Source organism: Ursus americanus, chromosome 20, assembly GCF_024610735.1.
Source record: "Ursus americanus isolate L20-20 chromosome 20, mUrsAme1.1.p, whole genome shotgun sequence".
NCBI lineage: Eukaryota > Metazoa > Chordata > Mammalia > Carnivora > Ursidae > Ursus > Ursus americanus.
Genome location: NC_142146.1, coordinates 51,174,617 through 51,195,597, shown reverse-complemented (window position 1 = coordinate 51,195,597; position 20,981 = coordinate 51,174,617). Strand labels below are relative to the sequence as shown.

Genomic DNA, 20,981 nt, shown 5'->3' with positions numbered 1-20,981 from the left:
CTCTTCTTAGGAGAGGTTGAGACTTGCCCTATAGCACAGTTTATGGCGAATCTGTGTAAGTACTAACGTAGCACTTACTATGTTCCAGGAATTTTCCTAAGAGCTTATCGCATGTTAATACATTTAGTCCTTTCAGTAAACTTCCGAGATAAGTGTACTAATAGTATCTCCATTATATAGATAAGGAAACTGAAGCACAGAGAGCTTAATAGTTGAACTCGTCCGAGATTATATAGCTAGCGAATAATCGAGCCGAGAATCAAGCCCAGAGAATTTGGATTCAGAAGCCTCTTAGCCTCCACACTGTCCTGACTCTTTAGATGTTTGATTTGTGCCCGAGAGGCATGTGTATTCTCGAATTAGTGAGTATAATGTATTAAGTAAGTTGATGAAAGAACTCTTTTTGATTGTATTGTCGAAGTTCTCTATATCCTCACTAAATTTGTGTTTGCTTAGACAGCCAAGTGCTAAGAGAGGTGTTGAAAAATTTCCCACTATAATTTTGGATTTGTTGATTTCTCCTTGTAATTTTGTCAAGATTGCTTTATAAATTTGAGAGCTTTTTTAAAAATTGAAGTATAATTAACATATAATGTTATATTAGGTTCAGTACACAACATATTGATTCAATGATTTTATACATTACTCAGTGCTCCCCACAGTAAGTGAGGTTATCATCTGTCACCATACAAAGTTATTATAATTATAATAATAATATTATTATAATTATAGTATTATAACTATATTCCCTTAGTTGCATTTTTCATCTCTATGACATTTATTTTAACACTGGAAGTTTGTATCTCTTAAATCCCCTTATTTCACCTACCCTCCCACCCAGCTCCTCTCTAGCAACCACTAGTTCTCAGTATTTAAGAGTGTTTTTTTGTTTGTGTTCATTTGTTTAGTTCACTCATGGTGTTTGTCTTTCTCTGGCTTATTTCACTTAGTATAATACTCTCTAGGTCCATCCATGTTGTCTCAAATGACAAGATCTCATTCTTCTTTATGGTTGAGTAGTATTCCAGTGTGTGTGTGTGTGTTTTATTATGTATTAATAAGTTTAGAATTGTTCTTTAGTCCTTGGAGAAATTTTCCTCTTATTATTACATATCGTGCAACTTTATTCTGATAAATTTTGCTTGTTTTCTTTGGGGTAGTTGCCTGTTTTCTCTTTCTTATTACTTTTTACCTCCCCATGTCCTTATGACTTAAATATAATTTGTAAACACCATCTAAGTAGATTTTTAAAAAATAATTCAAATCGAAAATCTGTCTTTTATTGGTAAATTTAGTCGATTTATATTTATCATGTTAAATTATATATTTGGATATATTTCTGCATTTTATTTTGAGTTACATTTCCTGATTTTCTAAATTTCTCTTTATCTGCTTCTCTCATTTTTTTAGTCGAATGAAATTTTATCCTTTCATTTTCTACCTCTATTGGCTCTGTTGGTTTGAAAGTTACATTCTCTTTTCATTTTTTTAGTAGCTACCTTACAAATTTTTGCAAACATTGTCGCCATATATTATTAATTCCAAGGCAGCCAGTTTTCACCTATTTATAACTCTGAAATAAGTATGTATTTTGTAATTGATTCCAATCTTACAATCCCTGTTGGCCAGCTATTAAGCACAGTAAAGTTGCCCTTGCCTACATGTTCATAAATTCTCGATAGCTTTTCACATTGTCAACATTCCATCTGAATTAGGTGCAGTATTGTTACTACCAGCGTTGCATTAAATGTCCACTTAAGATGCTTCCAAAGCTTCTAGTCTATAATGTGGTACAGAAACAAGCACTTATTGGGGATGCAGGAAGGCATGGAAGAGAGCACCAGAGTATAAATTTTATATTAGTGAACAAAACATTCATCATTGCAGGAATGATAGGAATTCCACATAGTCTGGCAAAATAATAGCTGAGTGTTTATGGAACCTAAAAAAAGGATATACTTTTTTGTTACTGGGATATTGGTAAAATATTGTCTATTATACCACAATAATTAATACAACTGAAAGCAGGAGAAACAGGCAATTCTCTTGGAAGACATGAAAGAAATTTCAAAGAAATAGGAGATGATCCAGTACCATCCATTTATGTTTTGCATAGAATTCTCTTTAAGACCTGATATAACCCACATTTTAATTGGCAGTCTTCTCTCTTTCTTCATAATGGAAGATCTTATAATTGACACCATCTTACATTTGTTGGATTACAATGATGTCTAAAATTATTCAATAGCTCTCTTCTCCTATTACCATCAGGACCTTGTGATATTTTCATGTCCCTCTTATATGTTGGTGTTAAGCAGCATTTTTTATTTCACCTTAATACCCTTGAAACTATTCTTTAAAATTACTGACATTTAAAAAAATTCACCCAATGTTTGTTTCAAGCACCTAACAGTTCCCCATTTTTTCCTCACTATTCTTTTTTCCCCATTGTCTTCTCTTTTTTCTTCTGCATCCAAGGTTCCACTTTCTGAAGTATACACATATTAAAAGTCCCTTCAGGGGCGCCTGGGTGGCACAGCGGTTAGGCGTCTGCCTTTGGCTCAGGGCGTGATCTCGGCGTTGTGGGATCGAGCCCCATGTCGGGCTCCTCTGCTGGGAGCCTGCTTCTTCCTCTCCCACTCCCCCTGCTTGTGTTCCCTCTCTCGCTGGCTGTCTCTCTCTCTGTCGAATAAATAAATAAAATCTTAAAAAATAAATAAATAAATAAAAGTCCCTTCAGTGGGGATCTAGTAGTGATAAACCCTCTCGATATTTGTGTTTTCTGAAAAGCTCCTTGTTTTGCCCTTAACTTTGAATGATGATTACCTGGGCATGGGTTTCTAGCTGGGCAGTCTTTTTATTTCTCAGTAACTCCTATCATTGCTGTTATAAAATCCTCTGTCAGTTTGTCATTCTTTATACCCAATCTACTTTTTCTATGCTTTAATATTTTCTCGGTCTTCGGTGTGTTGTATGGTTTCGCTATTATGTGTCCAGATGTGGTTTTATTTGTATATCCTTACTCAATCCTCATTGTGTTTTGTGAGTTTGAGGTTCATGCTTTTTGTCAATTTTGGAAATTTAAGAAATATTATATCAAGTATTCTTTTCCATCTCATTTTTCCTTCTAGAAATTCTATTTTTTCACTCATTTATGCATTCCACAAGTATTTTTTTGAGTACCTATTATCTTCTAGACATGGGACTACAATCATAAACAAAGCAGACAAAAAACACTGCCCTCACATCCTTCGTTTTATCCGATTTTATCCTCCATGCCTCTTGACCTCTTGTATTTTTCATCTCTACGCGATACACCAGGTTTTCATTTCCTCGGCTCTATATTCCCCTCCACTGAGTCTTTTTTTTAGCTGTATCTTATCCACTATTTCATTTATTCACTAAGTTTCTCATTTCTAGAAGTTTCATTTGTTTCTCTTTAACATCTTTCTGTTCCTCTTAAAAGAGACTTAGTCTTTGTTCATAAGAAGAATTTTCCTTGATACATTGAATCATTTTCAACATGTAATTGCATAATTTGAGGTCAATAATTCCATTATCTGGTTTTTGACTGTCTAATATACCCCAAGTTGTACATGCTGACACGTGCTCATATTGGCTTGGTTCCAATGTTTTGTAAGTTCGGATTTTTAAATTTGGTTTAAATAGAATTTTACTCATGTGAGTACTGGATGGTTTTAGCTGAGTGTTCCACCCCTCAAAGTAGTTTTATGTTTGCTTCTGCTGGGAGCCCCAGTGACAATATCAGCTCTGGGATCATTGGTGCTGCGGGTAGTGGTGTTAGTGTCTCCACCTTGGAGATTCTCAGAAGGATAGAATAAGTAAGCTATGTATACATAACTCTTGAAAGCAGAAAAAATGATACACATATAAATATATTATGAGTATGGATGCCATGTAGAATGTGACAGTAAGAGGAGAGTAAGTATACGATCTTTTTGTGCCGTACATTATGAAGTGGTTGTGAAATGAATGTATAAAAACATTGTAGCCACATAAGGAAATATTTGTAACTCACTGTCTGTTATAACATTCATCTGCACTTATTATGCGCCAGACACTGTTGTAAATCCTTTCCTTACATTAACCAATTTAATTCTCACAGGAGTAGGCGATAGATATTAATAATACCCCGATTTTAAGGACTAAGCTACTGAGGTACAGAGCTAAGTGAACGCTCAAGGTGGCAGAGCTGGCAGAGCAGAATATGGCTTTGAGCCCAGGCGGTCTGACCCCAGAGTCCCTGCTTCCACCTGCTATGCTCTGCCGTCTCTCAAGGAAGGGAGGGAGAAATGACCCTCAAGCTGTTTTCCCTCTTCTTTTCCAACTTCCACTCCTCCGCCATTCCCACCACTAAATACTTGATTTCAGACGTTCCACATTCCCTTTAGTCAGCAGGCTGTCCCCCGAAGACTGTTTACAGCATAAAGACGTGTGACTGGCTTACGGTTTATGGATGTTGATGTGGGGCTGTGGTGTCTGTGGCTGGGTGGGGGTGACCCATCCTGGTAACTAGACTGGGAGCAGCGCAATGTGTTGATTTTTCATTGTCCCACCCTCCCTACTGCTTTAGGGTAAGTTACTTGAAAATTAACAATGACCAGGCTACTGCGAGAATGAATCGCTAAACCCAGTTTGATGGGTTTGATATTAAAAATTCTGGTTCTTAGAAATTATTGCTTTTAATACACACAGGTACTGATTCGGTGTTGAACTCACACATAAACACGTATGTATGCACACATATATATTTCATGAGAACAGGGTGGAATGTGAGTCAGGAAAACCCTAATTGCAAAGCTGATCTCACGCCAAAAAGCTTTAGACTATTTGACTACATCATTAAAATTTTTTTTTAATTTCTTTTGTCTTTTTGAATATTCGTTGAAGGAAGCAGTTAACAGCTTTTCAGGTTTTCAACTTTTTTTGGAGGAAACTTCCTCTTTGGAGAATGCTTTTCTTCACGTCATATGGAGGAATTTAAATTTATACATTTTTTCAAGGTAAAAAAAATCTTTTCTTCTCAGTAAAGTGGTATGTCACAGGCAATTCTTAGCTACGAGAGATTCACAGTAGTATCAAATTTCATAACTGATGCACTTTGCCTGATATATTAATATGTTCACTAAAATTGTGACCAGTTTGCCCCGATTTATCCTTATGGACAGCTGCTTAACTCCTCTAGTTAGAAATCTTAGAATCAGAACACATACCTTTTGTTAAACAATCTTGCTGACCCACTAATCATTATCCTGTATACTCCAGCTTCATCCCAGAGCGCTCCCTTCCGAATTCTCCATCAAATCAGTTCTCTTTTAGCAGGAAACTGGAATCTTGGTGTTCATGAACCAAGACACTTATGTATGTCATGTACTTTTCCCTGAGTTGCACCTTCCACTTTTACTGAGGGTTATTTCATCCAAATGGAAATCTCTTTGCTATTTATTGTTAAACTATTGTTTAGACATGGTTTATTATGTTTCCCAGAGTCATCTATATAAGCTCTGTTGTAATTGGGTTCCCAGGAAAACAGATTCCAAAATGGCTGTTCCAAGGGAGGAACGAAACTCTGAGAGAGGCCATTTCCTTTGACAAAGAACAGTTTCTGCAGGCAGACTTGGGTCTGGACTGGCAGCTGAGAAAATGAGTGCCTTTGTCCTAACGGGGTCTATGGGCAATGGACCATAGTATCTACTATAGTCTACCCCTCTCACCATTCAGATCTACCTGCTTTGTATAATAATTTCATTCCATATGGAAACAGCCTCTCGGAGATGCTTTTCCTGACAAAATTTACAAGAAGAAGCTTAGTGAGAGGATCTGTCATCTCTACCATACCAATTGCTATCAAGGCTGCAATTGGTACTCTGTGCTAGGCTGAATGATGCCCCCTGCCAAAGATGTCCACCTGTGAATTTTATTTTGCATAGCAAAAGGGATTTTTCAGATATAATACAGTTAAGGATCTTGGATGGGGAGATTATCCTATACTATCTGGGTGAGCCCAATGTAATTACAAGGGAGCAAGAAGGTCAAAGGCCTTCTTTGAAGAAGAAGGAGGTGGGCTGATGGGAGCAGAGATTTGAGTGTGCACTTTGAAGATGGAGGCTCCTGGAAGTCATGAGCCAAGGAAAGAAGGGAACCTCTAGAAGTTGGGAAAGCTGTGGAAATGTATTCTCCCCTCAGAGCCTCCAGAGGAACCAGCCATGCTGACACCCTGACTTTTGCCCAGTGAGACTAATTTTCAATTTTTGATCTCTGGAACTGTAGGTAAATAAATTTATCAACACAAATTCTTGAGCCATTAAGCATGTGATAATAAGTTAGCAGCAGCAACAAGAAAGCTAATACAGTGGCCCTCCTCTACCACCTATTCTAATTCCTATACCCTCGGCTAGCACCTGTGCTGATTTAGGCTGCTTCCTAGTTGGGTGACTCATATGCATTTTCCCGAGGGATCTGAGTCCCTGGTTTCCATGCCTCTCTCAGATTGCGATGGCTCCCTTGTCCGTTTACCGCCAAAACTGAGCAGGGAGTGCCTAGAGATGCCCCCATGACTTAATAGCAGCCCCACCTTCTCCAGATGATATGGTCAATTACCCTGGCCAAGATAGTGACTCTTTTTTTTTGTTTTTTGCTGGTCTCTTGATGCAGGAGCTCGAAGTGACTGAGTTCCCAGGTTTAGTATTCTACCCATAGGGAATTTGACACCCTGTAATAGTCATTGTTATAGTATGTAGATTGCCTTTTAGAGGGCAGTGCCTCATCCTCATAAGATATTAGGCTGAGTTACTTCTTTGAAGACCTGTTCCATTGATCTATTAGTCCAGCAGTTTCAGGGCAAGGGAAAGAGAGGTTATCGTATATGATAGGACTACTACAGCCATGATCAGGTGCCCACTGCTGTATCTCCTTTGCTATAAAGTGGTTCTGTAGTCTGATACAATATTATATAGGATCTTGTGTCAGCACACCAGATACTCTGTGATCCTTCAGATGGTAGCTCAGGCTTAGGCCCTGTGGGCAAGAAATTCAAACCCAAACCTGGATCACACGTCAATTCCCCTCAATGTAATTGATGTCCCTTCCAAGGTGGAAAAGGTGTCTGTCATGTAAATAACTTGCACCAAATGATTGATTGGTGTCCTTGAGGGATAGTGCCATTCTGGTGGCTCAGCATTGACCTCTGCTGCTAGCAAACGGCATGTTTAGGTTCTTGCAACATTAATGAGATCACCTCGGTGAATGGGAGCGTATGCTGCTGGGCGATGCATAGCTCTTGTTCCTCGCACCAAGATCATTCCATTTGTTCGCCTATTGGATCCCATCGAGGTGGCTATAACAAGGCTGGGCTCATGTCATTTAGCATACAGACTTCCTTTTGTCAATGGCATTGGTTCTCTGTTCAATCTACCCTTATGTATATATTCACTTTATTACATATATATTTTCTTCATTACATATTACATAAAATTCTCTTTATTACACATGATGCTGCTTGATATTTGAAGATAATGCCATTAAAAGTAATGCTATTTACAAGGGCAATTGTGGCCAAGATAAGTGATTTTAACTCAAGAGTATTCTCTGTTATTTTCCACCCTGAGAATGGCTTTGGCTTTTCTGTTGCTACAGAGATTTTTTGGAAAAGTTAGAACCATTTTTTGCTCATTCAAATTCTGTTTTGTCTCTATGACTTGGCTCCATAAGAACCTGTTTACTTCATAGCAGGATTCTGTTCTGGCATAAGTAATAATTCTGCTTTAAATAAAGAGTACAGTCACCAACAAAGGAGAAAGGTAAAAGAAAATATTCTAAAATAGTCTGCCAGACCAAGTGGTGTTCATTCCAGAAGTGTGGGGATGGATTAATATTGGGAAATTTCATACTATATGTTCATATAACACTCACATATGTATGCTGGCTAAGGAAACATGCTTGGTTATCTCCATAGATGCTAATAAGACAGGTAAAAAATTAAAACCAATATATAAACATAGGAAGCAAGTGATGCAGCCTATATGAATTTAAAATATCTATAGCATTTTCTTGCTTTTGACCATAAAATTTTAAATCAAAAGTCAAGAACTGAAAGAACTAAACCAGCATTCTTGCTTTTATCACTTTTATGTAAAATAGCTTAGGAAATTCTAAGCCGACACAATGAGCCATGGAATATATAAAAGGTATGGATCTAATACAGAGATGTTACCAGAACATCCAAGACAATGATTTGAAAAAATGATCGTAGTTAAGAAGAATTGAGCTAAACAGCTGGATACAAAATGAATACAAAAAAATGCAGTTTGACTTAATCGGCAATAACTAATTAAAAGTTTTAATGAGGAAAAACACAGATTTTGTCAACAGCCACAACAGAGACATAAAATACACTGGGAAACATGTTTGGAAGTTTGTGGAGTTTATAGGAAGAAAATGGCAAAATTGGTATTGTGAAAGAATTGGAAAATGGGAAAAGCAAACAGAAAAGACAACTCTGAAATAGAAACTGATGTGTTATGAAACAATTACTGGAATGGAATTACTCAATAAATCATGGTAGGAAAATTGATTAGCTGTTTAGTAGAAAATGTTCATCTTTACTTCTATACACAACAGATAGATTTAAGAGCTAAATGAATGGTTACAAGATTAATTTCTAAAGTACCAAATGTTAAATGTTTTAAGTTTGTATTTTCTAATCTAGAAAAAATACAAGAGAATTTTTATTAAACCTTTGGATGAGGAAAGTTTGAAGTTAAAAAACAAAGCCACTAAAGGAATCGCGGGAACGCAAGGAGTACGTTTTGGGGGATATTTGCACGCTTAGAGTCTCTCTGCCAAATACATAGAAACTGTGAACATGGTTTCCCCAGGGCAGGGAACCAGGGTGAAAGGGAGACTAACTTTTCACTGTAAACCTTCCTTTATAGCTTTTGTTTTTTTGTACTGTGTTCATGTATTCCTTTTTCAAAAAAAGAAAGAAAACCAAACAAACCACAACATCTCAAATTTCCAGTTTAAAAAAGAAAAAACAATGAAATCCCAAAAGGTTGACAGATTTGGCTCCTTAAAAACTTAGCACGTCAATAGGTAACAGCAAAGAAACTAAAAATAATGAGACATGGAGACATAGTCACAACCAATATGCCAAATGTTGACTTAATATCCTTGGTAGAAAAAGATATCAAAGGAGGATCCCAAAACTTGAAGTCATCTAAGGAAAGAGTGACACAGGATACAGTGGGCAATTCCCAAAGGAAGAAATACAGATGGCCAGCAAGCATGTGAAAATACTCAACCTCACTTCTGATCAAGAAAATTCCAAGTAAAACAGCAATGAGATAACTGTTTTTCACTGATCAAATTAGCACAAATTAATAATACTCTGTGTTTGCAAATGTGCAACGAGGAAAGAAAGCATACTTTCACCCAACTGATGGGAATATACATCGGTAAGACCTTTCTGGAAAATAGTTTGGCAGTATGGCTCATGAGCCCTAAAAAATGTTCCTGTCCTTTGTCTCAGAAATTTCCACTTCCGGAGAATCTAGACCATAAATAATCTAAGTATGAAGAGGGCTTCATGCCTGAGATGTTCACTGCAGCATTAGATAGAATAGCTAAACCAGATTCTCAGAGCCGGAGACCGCAGTAGGACAGAGAAGCCCTTCACGTCCCGTCTCTAACAGCACATGACGGTGTGAGGATCAAATTGCTTCACGGCTCCATTCTATTTTCATTTTTCTCAGTCCTCCAGGCCACGACAGACCAATTTTCCGAATTAAAGTGACGGGCCTTTTTTTCACATTTAGATGTTTTGGTGGGTCATATTACCTCCCAATGAAGATGATTAGATATTTGAAGGAGAATTAAATAGTTGCATGAAGGGAAATTTGGTTGGGGAAAGCTAACGTGGATTTGGTAGTTACTTGAACTGAAAAGAGAGCTGAAATGATGTGTTCTGTTGTGTAGAGAAAGAGAAGGAATGTTTATGAGGGGGAATGGGAGGGTGATTTGAAACATTTCACAAACATCACTGAAATGTCAGAGGAAAAAAAAAAAATCAACCCTGACCCGTAACGGACTTAGAAACCAAAACAGCCTGAAAATTAAGCCCACTTGGCAAGTGAATAATTAGGCTTCTTTGGACCCTCCCTGCTCGCTGGCTGTGGGTCTGCGATAGCAGGAACCCGCTCCGGTTTAGCGCATTTGCACACCGCCTTGTCCACCCGATTCTCAGCTCCCAGGAAGAAGGCCCTCCTTGCACGCGGCCTTTACAACCTCACCCCTTAGCACGTGGTACGGCACACCCATTGGCTAAGCGAATAAGTTGGTATGTTGTCGGTCCTTTGAAAGATCACTTTCCGGAGTGTTATTTAACGTGAAGGTTTTCTTTCAACTAGGATTACCAGACCAATAACAATGACCAGGCCGTGGTTGAAATCTGTATCACGAGAATCACGACAGCCATCAGAGAGACGGCGTCCATTGAGGAGCACGCCAAGGCCCTTGTGGGGCTCTGGGACTCCTGCCTGGAGCACAGCCTAAGACCCTCTGGGAAAGACGAAGACGCCCCCCACGCAAAAATTGCTTCTGATATCATGAGTTGCATTTTACAGGTATGTCAGCGTTCATCATCACGCTGTTTGACGCGGGCTGTGCGACTTCGGGGAACACATGGTGTCTCTGAACCAAGAGCTAATGTTTCTCTAGCCTTTTGATGCTGTAAAAAGATACCACAAGCCATCAACAGCTGAGCCCCACAAGGTTCTAGAGAGCCTCTACTGGCTGCGGGACACACTTGGGGAATCCAAAGCAACACCTCAGCAAGCTCCAGTCTATTCAGAGAGCTAAGGCGCGGACGTATCAAAACCTAGCGTTAATGTATGCCGAGATCCAATGATGAATGCTGGAAAATTCAGGGAAAAAAAGACCTCTTTTATCCATGGAGACCAAAGAGGGGTGGAGTCTGAACTGAGAGACCATGAGCTTGGACTATGTGGAGAGAAGTGACTAAGTCATTTTTACATGTACTTCTATATATATATAGTGAATTTTCCATGATAATACATGCCTATTCTAACTGTGCCTGGGGGGCTCAGGGTAGAACATGCCACTCTTGATCTCAGGGTCATGAGTTCAAGCCCCATGTTGGGCATGGGGCCTACTTAAAAAAAAAAAAAATCCGTCTTCTGGTGTAAACATGAATTTGGAATTTGGGCTCAGCCACAAACCAATTACGTAAGATTGAAATGGTAGGAAAGTCACTTGACTTCCTAAGTCACAGTTTCTTGTGTATAGAATACAGATGAAATGACATCGTCTAGGACAAATTTTACCAACCAGTAAATGTTGGTGATGTTGATAGGTGTTTCTCAAAAGAGACTTCTGCGTTCAAATAAGTTTGGAAACACTAAATTCAATTTTTCCCTTTTGGGCTGTCATATGTTTCATAGCATATTAAAGGCTCTGAAAAGTCCTGCAATTAAGAAAGCTGGTTAATTTTGTTTAGTACAGTGTTTTTGATTCTGATGTGCCCATGAAACTTCCTTTCCCCTCCCTACCCACAACACAACAGTTATGAATATCTTTCAGAACTGTGATTTCTGAGCACAGTTCTGGAAATTCTGGTTCTGTGGAAGTGTTTAGCACTATGTGTGATGTCTAACATTAACCTCCTTTCTTCTTTGCCTTCTTCCTCTTCATCTTCCCCCTCCTCCTCCTCTTTTTCCTCCACTGCCTTCTGCTCTTCTCCACATATTTAAGTGGACCATATTCTATTTTGTCTGTCTAGACCAGACACTGGTCAACTGAACAAAAGACTCTATACACCCTGTCACACTGTTTTTCCTTTGTGCCCGGGGTTAGGGATAAGAAGGGAGGAAATGGGGATTTCAGCAAAATTAGTGAAAGATTAATGCTGCGTGGATATAACAACAATATGTTATTGACATTCATCAAAAACAGATTATCTTACTCCAAAGTGCCGTTCCACAAACGTCAAACAGAAATTCACAAATCATCCATACTCCCCAGCTCCCACTGCAATTCAGAGCCATTGGTCTGGACTCTAGAGCGGTGCTATCCAATAGAAATGGAACGTAAGCTACAAACATAAGCCAGCCACATATGTAATTTCAAATTTTCTAGTAGTCACATGAAAAAGAAGAGAAAGGGAACAGATGAAATTCATCTGATAATATATTTTCCTTAACCTAATATATCCAAAATATTATTTCAACACATAATCAATATAAAAAGGAGATGTTATACTTTTGTTGTATATCAACCTTAGAAATCTGGTGTGTTACTTCGCCGGTTCACAGTTCAGGTGCTCAGTTCCTTCCCATGGGCCGTGGCTTCTGTGTCAGCACAGTTCTAGAGATTCAGGAAATCTTCCTGGATGGAAACCACATTTGCAAAATTTATGAGCAATGAGCGGCAATTTCACCAGGTAGGAAAGGTGGAGCAAGAGGACATTTCAAGCAGGCAGAACATTCCAAGCTTGTGCAGAAGTCCAGATTTGTCAGCTGAGATCAAGGTCAAAGAATTTTAAGCAGGCTGCCCTTCAAACTGCCCCAAATTTAAACGTAAAGGGGATGTTTCATTCTGGGCAAAGACATTAGGTTTCCTACTTAAAAAGGGGGTTGGAGGTGGGGAGCAAACAAAAACAGTAAACTTAATGCTTTGCTAAATGGTAGAGACGTGACTCCAAGGAAATGAATCTGTAAGACCGTTGAGAGCAGGGCCTTACTAAGCACAGGCACTGATGCTTTGGGAAGGGACAGAGAACGGGGCTATGGGATAAGCCCCTCGGTTGAGAGGGACAAGTGAGTCACAGAAAGGGGCGCCTCGAGCCTGAAGGGCCCGTGTGGGCACAGGCTGTTCGCTGTGCCCTCCAACGAGGCAGAAGGTATTAAAATGGGAGTCAGGGAGCCCTAAAGGCGAACTTGCTTTTTGGCAAAGTTTGGTGATTTGTGCAGGCCACCCCTGGGGATGTGGTTCCAGAAAGGCAGCCCCAGGAACCAAAGGCAAGGCTGTGGTTGCAGCTTTGCTGCTTAGCTTTGATCAAATTTTAAGGGAAAATTTTTGGCCTCTGGTAAATATTGAAAACACGATTTTGTACTACACGTAATTTAGGCTCTTGTGGGAACCATGTAGAAATCCAGATGACTCATCTTCTGTTCTGTTTTTTCAGCAAAATAAAATAGTAGATCAACTTTAAAGCCAACCCCTTAGCGTTTTGAGCTTGCACAAAAACCATAAAAACAACAAGACAACAAAGGAAGAGTGATTCTTTCTCCACCCTTCTACCTCCCCAGATAAACAATGCCAGCATCACACTATCCGGCACGGACCTACCCGTTCTTCCCACATTCTTGGCCATTTTACTCGATATTTTTTTTCTGGCCATTTCACTGTCGTTTCAAGCTAAATATGTTCACACGCACAGAAACCTTCTGTCTTTTTTTCCCAAATTGATTTTTTAACCTACACTCCAAACCTACCCCAGGTGACTCCTTCCTTTTCCACTTTTAATTAGTAATTATATATTTCATTCTTTCTTTTCTTGGCCCCTCCATGTATGAATTTGCCACATTTACCTTAAAGCAGTTTTTAAAATTCCAGTATTCGCTTTCTCTGCATTCCTCAGTCCAAAATCAGTACCTGTGTGACGTGTCCTTGTGAGTTGTGGTTTCTTTTGCCTTGGGTGACATGCTTTTACAAACCTGGCCCATGTCCTTGAACAAGTCTCACAATCTGTCCTTTGTAAAACAGAGGATGAACCAGGTGATCTCCCAGCTCACCTTCCGGTCTAAAATTCTGACTCCTGTAGGAGACGCCGAAAGAGCTTTGGAGCTTGAGGGCCTTCGAGTCAAATGCTCTTGGTCTTATATAAATGAGAGCTGGGCAAGTGATTTTATCCCTCTGTTCTGCCATGTGTAAAATGGGCATAACAATATGTGCTGCTCACGAGAACCATCTTTTATTATAAAAGCAATCTCCATTTGTGGTCTAGCCACTCTCCAGAAGTTCCTATCTCCCACCACAGCTTCCTCTGACCAGATTGCTATGAGGAGTTCAATGCCTATTTCTTTGCCTCTAGAAAAATCCTGAAAAGGAAGATACTCCCTATAAGGCACAATACATTCTAGGATAAATTCAAACCTCGAGAGGGTTGAAGAAAATAAAAATGTACCTCAGGGAGGTTGTAATTATTGACATAGCTGAGGTACTAAAATGAAATTCTAGCTTGAATGGACAGGCCAACCATTATGATGTTGAGAGTCAATGCCCGGTTTTATGAGCTGAGGCAGTAAGAACGTCTTTACCAACCAAACTCCTTACAGAGCTGTTGCCAGGGAAGCTCAGCATTTTATCTCTTTGTCCATCTCTGCTCATGTTGATGACTGAATGACGAAGGGGATCGCTGGGGGCAGGAGGGAGGAAGGGGGCAGGAGGGAGGAAGAGCAATAGTCCTCAGATTCACGGTTAGAAACCAGAAAGTATTTATTTTTCTTTTTTGTAGATGGACCAACTGTCCATTCACCTTGATTCCACACTTCAGTTTTCTTATTTCCTCCTCAGTTAATGCTATGTGAAGATTCGAAGTCTGTCCCTGGCTGGCATCACATGCGAAGTGCCTTGGACATTTTGGGAGCATTTCCCTCGCAGCTCTTAGACGCAGAATCGGTTAGCTCGGTGCAGAAGCTGATTCAGTGGGCGATCCCAGCGCTACTGTTCAGCAGCACTGCGCTCTTGCGCAAGTCTGTCTTTCTGTGCCTTAATGTCCTCATCTGTACAATGCCGCAGCCGTCTCGTGAGTTTGTTGTGAGGATTCCATCGTCATTGGATTATAGACACAAACTACTTGGGACACAGGATGCACGAGTACTCATTCTGGTTGGCATTACCTTCCTAAAACTCGAAAATAGCACTCAATACTTTCTAACAAGCTATTCATTTATTTCTTTTAGCCACTGTTCGACGCTTATCTCCCTCTCCCCAAAATAGAAGGTCTGTTTTATTGATGTAGTCCCAGCACCTAGAATAGTGAATGGCACATAGTAAGTGCTCAAAATAATATTTATTGAAGGAAGGAAGGAAGGAAGGAAGGAAGGAAGGAAGGAAGGAAGGAAGGAAGGAAGGAAGGATTGAATAGATCAGGAGATGTGGCTGCCCTCTGGATTTTGCAGAACAGCTATGTTTCTCTCTAAAATGGATCCCAGTACTTATTTGTCAGTTAATGCCACACAAGACAATGGCACAGAAAGAAAGAAAGAAAGAAAGAAAGAAAGAAAGAAAGAAAGAAAGAAAGAAAGAAAGAAGAAGGGAGGAGACTGGGACACAACCTCCCAGGTTACTGAGACCCATTCCCTTATTATCTGTCTAAAAATACACTGGGTAGGTGTATGTGCCGTTTTAGATTTTATTTATACCCATGCTGCTAAGAACCAAGGCTTTTATATATAAATCCAAAATTTGCTTGTTTATCTGATCAGTGATGTAGGGTAAAACAGTGATCTTAATAAATGACACTGAATATTTCTTGAGATTACGCTCTTATGGCTTTTAGTTGCATTTAAACCCAAGAGCTCTTTTGCTATCATCTCAGATACATATCTCTTTTACTTCGCTTTATTCTTTTCAATTTTAAAACTCTGGGAAATGTTCCCGAAGCGCATGTTTTCAAAGGGAAAACCTCCACCAAAAGCTCAAATTGGTGCTAATCTAGTTAAGAAATATAATTCTTGGCATCCGTGGAACAAAGAGCTTTTGTTCTGCTTCTAGAGCTAAAAATAACTGTCCCTATGAGCAGGTCTTTATATCTACCCTGTACCTCACTGAATGTGTTCGCTGAGTACCAGACACTAAATTGTGTGTAAGAGGATATGCATACCAACACGCTCACGTCTGCACCGAGGGGCAAGGGCCATCGTAAGCTCCAGCATTAACAGCTGCTGTTAACGTGGTTTATTTGTACAAGTGATCATTGGGCTTTCTTTGAGTGTGTACCATTAGCATTCCTGCGATCTAAATAATCCTAAAGATAACATAAATTCGTGGGCCTGAGATCTACTGGGTTAGTAACTCCTTTTGCTTTACTTGAGAGTGAAGCTCAGCCGTTAGAAGGAGGTTGTATGGTACCTGTTAGGTCCATGGGACCTGTGTCTTTCTAGCCTCCTCTTGGCCTCCCAGGCCCTCACTCGTATCCTGTTTCTGTCATCAGTGCCCATGGCTTCTTGATACACTAGAAATGGCCTAGACACTAGTTAGAGATTGAAAGTCTTTGGTAATAATTCCTTGGTGTTTATACAAATGATTTGCTATTTGCTCAATGTTTTACTCCTCCTGTCATGTGAGAGATTTCCAGATGACATTTATGGGAGGAAAATAGAAAAGTTGAGCGTGTTGAAGTTTTGTTTTGGTTTTCAATAATGACATTATATTTTCATTTTATATTTGACTTTTATTTTGTATTTATTTAGTTTTATTAGTTTCAGAGGTTGAATTTAGTAGTTGCATATAATACCCAACGCTCATTACATCAAGTGCCCTCCTTAATGCCCATCCCCCAGTTACCCCATCCCCCCACCCACCTCCCCTCCAGCAACCTTCGGTTTGTTTCCTAGAGTTCACCATCTCTTATGGTTTGCCTCCCTATTTTCATTTTATTTTTCCTTTCTTTCCCCTATGTTCATATATTTTGTTTCTTAAATTCCACATATGAGTGAAATCATGTAGTATTTGTCTTTCTCTGACTGACTTATTTCCCTTAGCATAATACCCTCCAGTTCCATCCATGTCATTGGAAATGGTAAGATTTCATCCTTTTTGACGGCTGAATCATATTCCATTATATATGTATTACATACCACTTCTTCTTTATCCATTCATCTGTCGATGGACATCTGGGTGCTTTCCATATTCTGGCTATTGTGGACATTGCTGCCATAAACATCAGGGTGCAGGTGCCCCTTCAAATCACTGTGTTTGTATCCTTTGGATAAATACCTGGTAGTCCAATTGCTGGGTCAGAGGGTAGCTCCATTTTTAACTTTTTGAGGAAACTCCATACTGTTTTCTAGAGTGACTGCACCAGTTTGCATTCCCACCAACACTGTAAGAGGGTTCCCCTTTCTCTGCATCCTTGCCAACATCTGTTGTTTCCTGAGTTCGTTTTAGCCATTCTGATGGGTGCGAGGTGGTATCTCATTGTGGTTTTGATGTCTTCTTTGGAGAACTGTTTGTTCATGTCTTCTGCCCATTTCTTGACTGGATTTTTTGGGTTTTTGGGTGTTGAATTTGATAAGTTCTTTATAGATTTTGGATACTAGCCCTTTATCTGATAAAACATGTCCAAATATCTTCTCCCATTCTGTAGGTTGCCTTTTAGTTTTGTTGACTGTTTCCTTTGCTGTGAAGAAGCTTTTTATCTTGATGAAGGCCCAATAGTTCATTTTTGCCTTTGTTTCCCTTGCCTTTGGAGATATGTCTAGCAAGAAGTTGCTAAAGCTGAGGTCGAAGAGGTTGCTGCCTGTGTTCTCCTCAAGGATTTTGATGGATTCCTGTCGACATTTAGGTCTTTCATCCATTTTGAGTTTATCTTGGTGTACGGTGTGAGGAAATGGTCCAGTTTCAATCTTTTGCATTTTTAAAAGTATACTGTCATTATTAAAAAACAGTGACATTATAGTTTTTAAAAAATTTTACACATTTCATTTAGAATCACACTTCAAAGACTTTAATAGCTGCCTACTATTTTTTTCTAGAACATCTAGAATTGTTGTAAGAAGAAAATGATGGAATTGGTTAAGACAGTGTGTTCTTTCATGGTTGCTGGCAAACATTAGCTCACCCCTAAGATTAAAAAATATCAGTTGCTACGAATACTGATTTTCATTGATCTTTCACTGTCTGTGTTCACAATTAGGAACATGAGTTGTACTTCCAATGCTACCATCTGTGGTTTCTAAGCAAGTTACAGGTAAATGTGCTTGGACATGTATTCCTCCAATGGAAGACGTGTACTTCTCCAGCTGCAAGTTGTTCTTGGCTAAAGACTCAGAATAGGTAAACCTTTCCACAAAGTTCTTTGTTGGAAAGCTCTGAGAAGAATTGTGTGATTGTGTTCCACTCTCAAAACTAGGTATTTGATCAGCCATGATAGGGATAAAGATGTGTCATCTAAAAGTTAAACTAGCAAAAGTCTACGCCTAATGGAAATATTGGCTGTCTGTAGCGGCAATCTAAAAAATTGTATAGGTGAAACTGAGAGGTTTGGGAAATACCAAAATGCTGTAATTGAGGTAACTTGACTATAACCTCAGGGGGGCAGGGATAGAATAAGATTATAATAGAGAAAATGGACAAATCAATCGGCCTTGCTAAACAATACCACTTCCTAAACATACTCTGAAGAATATGTCAACAAAAAGGAGGATGCTCAGTGGGGGGGGGGGGTCATTATTATGGCACAATTAGCACAATTACCCAGCACTGTTTTGTGTGTGTGTGTTGGGGGGCGGGGGCACTGGGTAGAGACCGAATCTTATGGACAGGAAAGTTCCAGTCAGTCCTAGAGATGGGGATTTGGTTATGGGATAGGATTGTTATTTGAGTCGGGTTTCACCATGGCCTGGATGACGTAATCCTCAGGCTCTCTCTGCTCTTATCTGATTTTGTGCCCATCAGTGAACATTCTGGTTAGTAATCTGGTTCCTGATATCCTGATAATGTGAAAGAGTCTGACCTAGGAAAGACCCTCCCTGTAGACGAGTAAACTGGCATGCCTGATTATGCACTGGCTTTTGGAAATCCCTTGGTGTGAGTTAGCATCAGTGGATCCAAACAATTCTGTCTGGCCTGACTAAGCACACACTCAGACTTCTAAAGCTGAAAGGCAGGGAGCAGTCAGCCTCCCAGGGAGGCCTCACAGCTCATCACATCAGTAATGGCCCAGTCCAATCAGGCCCAATTAAATTCACCAGGAGAGGAAATACTCTAGATAAAGTCAAAGCCTGGTATCAGAGAAGTCTGGCTGCAAGCCATGGTCCCAATAGTTAGACGGTGTTAGGAACTCTGTGAAGGATGGGACAGAAGCCTAGTGAGTGGAACTGCTATAGAAGCACAGGACTTGTCACAAAGGGCTAGGGTCAGACTTTCAATATGGCTGACTTAACTGTGGGATATCAGGTTAGGTTTTTGAATACTTACTTTCTCTGCTCAGGAGTCAGATTCATCCTTGAATCTGGAAAATGGGTGGAACTACAGAAATGGATTAAGGCTTTATAGGTCTATTTTTGTTTCTAGGGCCTAGGAGGGACAAAAGAGTTAATTTACTCACCTTAGAAAAATTGGGGGCTAGTATTGGCCTCAAGCACAGCCTAATGCATGGGGTACAAATGATGTTACCAGAACCTATTTTCTCTCAACTTCTCTCAAATAGATGCATGTGGCCTTGCATGTCATTCAGATTCTCTCCTACTGAGGTCACAGTCTGGCAGCAGCTACTCTTGGTCTTCCATCCTCAATATTTTGGATTCAGTAGAAGAGAGGATCTCTTTCACAGAGCCCTTTAATTACTCTTCACCTGTAATTGGGTAACTTGCCCATTCTGGAACCTATCATTTGCACCAAAGAAATGTGATTCTCTGATTGGTCAATGTCTGACTCATTTGATGACTCTTAAAGTCAAGGGTGCAAATGCCCCCATGAGAAAGAAGTATCATGGCACCTTGGCCATAGAAGTAGGAGTCTGCTAACGAGTGTGTAACAACTCCCCTGCCCAATCACCTAGTTCAGAAAATGGTTGGCGTTGGAGGTTCAGACCCATACTCAGCCATCACGAACAGCAACATGAGCAAGAGACATGGGAGCAAATGGACCCCCCCACCTCCGTGCTTCCCTTACCGTCACATTTTGTTCCTGATGACAGCTATCACAATGGATTTACATTTTCTTCATTAGTTATTCAGTTTCTCAGATGCTTATTGAACACCTACCCCAAACCCAGAATTGTGGGAGGTGTTAGAGGGAGTAATCCACAGGTGGAAAGATATAAGCACTTTTCACATGAATGGTTATAGAAAAACAACTACCTTTTATTTCTGTTATAATAATATGAAGTCAAACATAGTGTGCTGTGTGCCACCTTTGCCTTATAGTTAGGCTAAAGGATGGAGTTGATGGTCAAAATAGTTGATGGTAGTGAATCTTTTTTAAAAAAACATTTTATTTATTTAATTGTCAGAGAGAGAGAGAGCACAAGCAGGTAGAGAGGCAGGCAGAGAGAGAAGCAGGCTTCCTGCTGAGCGAGGAGCCTGATGTGGGACTCGATCCAAGGACCCCGAGATCATGACCTGAGCCAAAGGCAGACGCTTAACCCACTGAGCTATCTAGGCATCCCAAACCATTCATTTTTAAGAAAATAATTTGTATTTTTAACTATTCCCTAATTAGGCAATTAAATGCTGATGGCACTATTTTATATATAAGGATATTGATGGCTAATCACAAAGAGAATTATTTCAGGACCCAGAATTTCTGTAGTTTTTAGTCATGTTCATTCACCTTTTCCTTCTGAATCTCACTGGCTGAAACTTTAGTTTTTAAGATATAGTCACAAAACACCTTGTTCAACATTCTTTTGGGTGTTTAGTGTAAATCTGATGAGTTATTTTTGTCATCAGTGACTCCCGATCACCCTAAAGATCAGTTCCAAACTCCTTGGCGTAGAATGCCAGATCTTTCATAATCTTGCCCCTTTTACTTCTCGGTCCCTGTGCCCACCTCCCTACCCCAGCGTTCCCACGGGTAGCACCCTCCCACTGTGCTGAACTAGTCACAGTTCCAATGGTGCACGCTCTCCGTCACCTCTGTGCCTCCACACGTGCTTTTCCTCCCATCCACCCCTTTCCTTGCCATCACACAGCCGTCTCCTGGTCATCCACCAG

General features: G+C 39.9%; 1 protein-coding gene across 3 annotated transcripts in view; it reads left to right on the top strand.

The window, feature by feature from the left end:
- The window catches only part of VEPH1 (ventricular zone expressed PH domain containing 1), a 224,923-nt gene that overhangs the window by 9,427 nt on the left and 194,515 nt on the right, over positions 1-20,981 (top strand). For 2 of the 3 annotated variants that reach the window (XM_087870310.1, XM_045811845.2), the window contains exon 3: positions 10,428-10,643. The exons of the other annotated variant lie outside the window; for it this stretch is intronic. In XM_087870310.1, coding sequence (XP_087726436.1) covers positions 10,428-10,643 — 216 coding nt within the window. The remainder of the gene's footprint in view (positions 1-10,427; positions 10,644-20,981) is intronic. 3 annotated transcript variants of the gene reach the window in all.